This window comes from Microtus ochrogaster, unplaced genomic scaffold, assembly GCF_000317375.1.
Source record: "Microtus ochrogaster isolate Prairie Vole_2 unplaced genomic scaffold, MicOch1.0 UNK4, whole genome shotgun sequence".
NCBI lineage: Eukaryota > Metazoa > Chordata > Mammalia > Rodentia > Cricetidae > Microtus > Microtus ochrogaster.
The window spans coordinates 14,960,172-14,966,039 of NW_004949102.1; the positions used below are offsets into that span (position 1 = coordinate 14,960,172).

At 51.1% G+C, this 5,868-nt stretch overlaps 1 protein-coding gene across 1 annotated transcript in view; it reads right to left on the minus strand.

Annotated features, from left to right (window-relative positions):
* Zc3hav1l (zinc finger CCCH-type containing, antiviral 1 like) overlaps nt 1-5,639 on the minus strand; it is an 8,473-nt gene extending 2,834 nt beyond the window's left edge. Inside the window, exons 1-3 of the mRNA XM_005365838.2 lie at nt 3,643-5,639; nt 3,131-3,266; nt 146-407 (exon numbers count right to left, since the gene is read on the minus strand). Coding sequence (XP_005365895.1) covers nt 146-407; nt 3,131-3,266; nt 3,643-4,013 — 769 coding nt within the window. The 5' untranslated portion in view covers nt 4,014-5,639. The remainder of the gene's footprint in view (nt 1-145; nt 408-3,130; nt 3,267-3,642) is intronic.
* Between the last annotated feature and the right edge of the window lie 229 nt (nt 5,640-5,868).

Below are 5,868 nucleotides of genomic sequence, written 5' to 3' on the forward strand. Positions count from 1 at the left end.
TCTCTGCCCGCCTCCTCCCTTTCGGTTCCCTGCCCGCCTTAGAGCACCTCCTCCCTGACGGTGCTCTGCCTACCTTAGCGCACCTCCTCCCTGATGGTTCTCTGCCCGCCTTAGCGCACCTCCCCGCTGACGGTTCTCTGCCTACCTTTATCTTCAAGCATCTTGTGCAGCTTCGCGTGTTTGTAGTCAGAGATTATCTGGAAATTCACGACACTTGAAGCACTCAGTTCCTGATCCTCTAACAACTTCAGGGTGGCAGCGTGAATGAGTTGGTGGGACCGCTTGCAGGTCTTCAGTGTGCATTCGCTCCGGACAAAGTTTTTGCAGACGTGAAACTTGTTGCATTTATCCTTGAGGTTGCAGTAGCCATAAAGGACATCACCACCTTTGTTGTACAGCAAACAGACCTGAGGCAGGAATGAGGTCATGTTTGAGATGTGAGATTTCACTATTATCCTTACACGAATAAACTAGAACTTCTTTAGCTACATTAGAAGTTTGATGGCATCTTTGGGGGAGGGGTGCGTTGTGTGTACTCACGCATGTGGAGGCTACAGGTCAACACTGGGTGACTTTCTCTAATCACCCTCTATATTTTGAGACAGGGTCTCTCATGGAACTTGGGGCTCACTGATTCGGATAGGATGGCTGCTCAGCCCCAGGTTCTCCTGTCCCCTCTGCCCTAGCATGATGACTGCAGGCTACCCCACCACACCCAGCTCCCTAACACCCCTGTATACAAAAAGTCCGGACTGTGTGACTGGGGGCTTCATCCTACTTCCTGGCATAAGCTCCCTCCCCTGGGAGTTGTCTCAGTCCAAACTCCACCTTCAAGAAAGCCCGCCAAATGGTGACCCCTCCCCAGGGAAGGTCAGGACCACTCCCACAGGCTATTTAAACTGCCCCCCAGAGAATGAAGATGTGGTCTCCGGGTTCTGTGTGGTTTTTCCTTCTCTCTCTTTCCCCTCCATGTTTTCTCGGGGAGTCACCCAGGAGTAAGGTCATCTATTAAACATGGGCATCTATTAATTCAGTTTAATATGGTTTGATTGGGATTATTTGCATCAGTGGAGAGGTTTGGCATTTAAGAAAATAATTGCCACTACTTTTTTAAACAACTGTGTATATGTGTGAGTCTGTGTACACGCAAGTGAGCACAAGAGCTCATGGAGGCCAAAGGCATCAGATGCTCTGGAGCCAAAATTACAGGTAAACTGTCCAGCTGGGTGGTGGTGGTGCACACCTTTAATTTCAGCACTTGGGAGACAGAGGCAGGAGGATCTCTGTGAGTTCAAGGTCAGCCTGGTCTACTACAAGAGCTAGTTCCAGGATGTCCAGGGCTGTTATACAGAGAAACCCTGTCTCAAAACAACAACAACAACAGAAAGAACAGGTAAACTGCCCAACACAGGGGTTGGTAGAGAGCTTGTCTAGAGTCCTGGGTTTGATCCCCAGCACTGCGTGCTGGCCCATCCCTGCAATCATGTTAGGGAGCCAGGGGCAGGAGGATCAGAAGCGGCTCCAGACCTGGTTTTTATGTGGTGCTGGGGATTGAACTCGGGACTTTACCCATGCTAGGCAAGCACTTTAGATGCTGAGCTGTCTCTGGCCCTTGTGTTTTGGTTTGGTTTGTTCTGAGACAAGGTCTGTGGTTATCCCTTTGCCTTAGCTGAATGCCAGGATTACAAGAGTAAATCACCAAGCCTATCCCATTCTTGTTTTTTAGGGAATCTCCATACTAGGATGTACAATGTTTATGCTAATTTACATTCCTACCAACAATGTATGAAAGTTCGTAACATCCTTGCCACAATTTACCTTTGTTTTATCTTGGCTTGGGTTTGTTTTTCGGTTTGCTTTGTTTTCAAGTCAGACGCTTGCTATGTAGCACAGGCTGGCCCTCCATGCTCACACCTTCCACCTCAGCCTCTGGAGAATTACAGGCTTACGCCATCATGCTCACCTACCTTTTAGCCTTCTTGCTTTTTTTGTGGAGGCAGCGGCAGATATTAAAGACAGGGTTTCTCTTGGTAGTCCTGGCTGTCCTGGAACTTGCTTTGTAGACCAGGCTGGCCTCGAGCTCAGAAACCCACCTGCCTCTGCCTACAAGGTACTGGTATTAAAGGCGCGTGCCATCACCATCCCAACAAATACATCAAATTTTTAAAGTTTATTAATAAACCCTACTCGAATGAGCTCTCCCTAAAATTCCTTTCTGCATTGACACCAGGGATCTGATTTCATCTAAGCCAAGGTCCGTCAAAGAATGTCTCAGGCTGTAGAAGGGGACATCTTGGAGCTATGTGTTTGTCCAACATTCCTGCCCGAGAGGAATGTCTGTGATAGAATGATCATGCCAGATTAAAAACCTTTTATTGGTAGCTTCAAAATTTTTCATTTGAGATTATTATTATTTTAATATTTATTTATTATGTATACAATATTCTGTCTGTGTGTATGTCTGCAGGCCAGAAGAGGGCACCAGACCTCCTTACAGATGGTTGTGAGTCACCATGTGGTTGCTGGGAATTGAACTCAGGACCTTTGGAAGAACAGGCAATGCTCTTAACCACTGAGCCATCTCTCCAGCCCTATTATTTTGTTAACGAATTCCTCACATAAATAGAAACAAACGTGTTCATTTCTATTTATTTATTTTTATTTCATGTGCAATGTGTTTTGTCTGCATGTATGTCTGTGTGAAGGGGCTGGGATCCCCTGGAACTGGAGTTACAGACAGTTGTGGGTGCTGGGAATTGAACTGGGATCCTCTGGAAGAGCTGCCAGTGCTCTTAACCACTGAGTCATCTCTCCAGCTCCACAAATGTGTTAATTTTACCATGACAGCAATTAAAGGGGTACTTTTTACATGTCTGGAACCAAATCAAAGAGCATCAAAACAATTAAAATTAACATCTAAAGTGGTGATGGGAGGTGACTGCCTATAAACTCAGCACTTGGGAGGTGAATTAGCAGAAGAGCAGCACCAGCTAAAAACAAAGTTCACTGCCATCTGGGCTATGTAAGATCCTATCTCAACAAGCAAAACAAACATCGGAGGAATAGAAAGATCAGTGAGAGAAAGCGTTACCGCGGTTGGGGGTAGGATGGCGGCTTCTCAGGGACTCACCTCTGGGAAAAGGCAGGGGTCATTCTGCAAAAGTAGAATTCGAAGCTGCCCTTCATTGAGGCCAAAAAGTCCACGGTTTTTCATGACTTGGATGTTGATAGGTGTGTGGATATCATGGGACAGAGCGCAGGTAGACCTAGAGAGTTCAGAGCAGTCAGAAGCCCAGGCCAAGAAGAGGCAAGGGGCTGGTGGTCCAATTCTTTGCCCTCAGATGTCCCTCAATGTGGCTCTTGACATAAGTGAATTCAAAAGTCGCAACAACGGGTTTAACTTGGTTGTTGCTGCGTTGCATCCTAGCATGCTGGGGGTAGGTAGGGAAAGCAAATTTTTTTGGAGGAGGTGACTAATAAACCTCAGTGAAGAGGACCTTCCATATCACACCCGACAAAGAGAAGCACAGGAGCAGCCTGCGCCGAAGGCCTTTGTCCCCTCCCGCCCGCGGCTAGCCCAGCAGCATCCGGAGGGCGCCCGCACCCACCGCCCCAGTGGGGACTGAGGACTCCACCCCTCACCAGCAGTCGCGGTGGGGGCACTTGCCCAGCATGTGACGGCGACACAAGTGCAACTGGTCGCAAGCCTGGCACTCCCCGCGTTGATAGCGGGCGCAGAGGCGGGCGGAGGACACGGCCACCACCCTGCAAGCCGTGGCGCCGCCGCCCGAGCCCGAGCCCGCGCCCACCGCCACCTCGGCCTCCGGGTCCCACGGGCCGTCGCGCAGCTCCACCTCCTGCAGCAGGAAGCGCTCGGGGCCCGCGCGCCGCAGCACCGCCCGCAGCTTCGCCTCCGACAGCTCCACGTGGCCGCGCAGGTCCTGCAGGAACATGCGGCCGCCGTGAGCACACAGCACCTTGGTGAGGAACGCGCACACCGTGAGGTCCGCCATGGTCCGCGGAGATCGCGCCGCGCGTTCCCGCCAGCCCGGGGCCTGCAGGCTCCTCCCCGCCACGACCGCCACTGGAGCTTGTGAGCTGTTGGGGGGCCGGGCCTTACGAGGCTGGGCCTCAGACGCCCCAGCCTTCCAGGCTCCTGGGTCTGATGCAGATACCCGGGAGGGCTGCAAAGATTACAAACCGGGAAAGTAGTAACACAGGCCTGTAATGGCAGCACCTGGGAGGTGGAGGTTGGAAGAACCAGAGGTCAAGACCAGCGTCGGGTACAAAGGAGTTGGAGGCTAGCCCCGGCTACATGACACCCTGACTCAAAAAAACCTAGCAAGGAGGCAGCAGTGACGACTCAGGGGGTAAAAGGCCCCTACCTGCGTTTGGTCTCTGGAACCGATGGCGGAAAGAGAGAATCAAGTCCGGAAAGCTATTCTCTGGCCTCCTCATGTACGGATCTGCACTAACACACACACGTTATACATAGATGCTGACACTGCGTACAAGCAGATAAAGTTTAAATATTTTCTGAAAGCTGGTAAAGCAGTAAGGAGATGCCTGGTGTCGGTGGAGGACCTCTCCGAAGAGGTAACCGCTAGCCATCTGTGGCTGCCTGTTGCTTTTGAAATGTGGTCGGTCCCAACTGAGACATGAAACACACACTAGATTTAAAATGGGAGAGAAAGAATCTCAGCTTGGGGGCTAGGGCTATAGCTCTGTAGGCAGTCAGTTTAACATTAAGGAAGTACTGAGTTCCGTTCCGGAGCTGGGTCTGGTGGTCTTGCCTGTGATCTCAGCACTGGGCAGGTTGACCCTGGAAGATCAGGAGTTCAAGGTCATCCTCCACGATATATCTAGTTTGAGGACACCTTGTTCTACATGAGACCCTATCTCAAAAACAATCTCAATTTTATATGACTCAAAAGCGTTGCTGGAGAGTTGACTCAGCAGGAAGAGTACTTGTTGCTCTTACAGAGGACAGGAGTTAGTGTCCCAGGGGACACAATACCCTTTTCAGATTTCCAAGGGCACCAGGCACACACACACCATGCATATACAGACAAAATACTCATACCCATAAAACAATAAAATTAATGAATCTTATTTTAAAGTGATTACTGTAGAATCGGCGATGGACACAGATGGTGCCCCAACCCCAAAGATTTCTGGGTCTGCAGGGGTCACAATCAACCAGGAGCCTCGCTGGTGCCTCTAGCACCACACAATCAGGTACCATCTTAACAAGTATCACCCAAGGTCTCTAGGCCTGACCATGGGAAAGATCTGTGCCATCCCTTGTGGCTGGGATGGGCAGTATTCAACCAAGCGCCACCTATGATCCAACCGTGAGCCCTGACGCTGGACACTTGGGCACCATTATGGTGAAAAAGTACAAGGCAGGGAGGTGGAAGAGAGGGAGACGTGGAACGGTTCATGGGCTGGGAAGAGAGGCAGATCTGGAGAGGTGAGGGTGGTGAGAAACAGGCAAATGTGAATGGCCAGCTGGCCACCCAAGTCCAGGGAGATGCCCGGGCCTGGGCTATGACCAAGGGCCAGGTATTGATCTGAGGCCCTCAAGCAGACAAGAGGCCTGTGTTTATGTCTACGGTTCCAGTGTCACTGGGAGTTGTACAGAGACCTGTGGTGGGGCCAGTGTCCAAGGGCCATGCTGCCTTGGGGGCCATACCAATCTGCGTGGCCTACCTGGCCACCGGGAGCCAGAGTGACAACCTGGGCTACTGCCGAGGACCATGTCTGGGTCTGTGGTTCTGCTGCAGCCAGGGTCTGTGTTAATGTTCCTGGCCCATGTTGTTGCCAGGGCCCACATGGAGGCCCAGGGTCTGGGTCACAACATGTGAC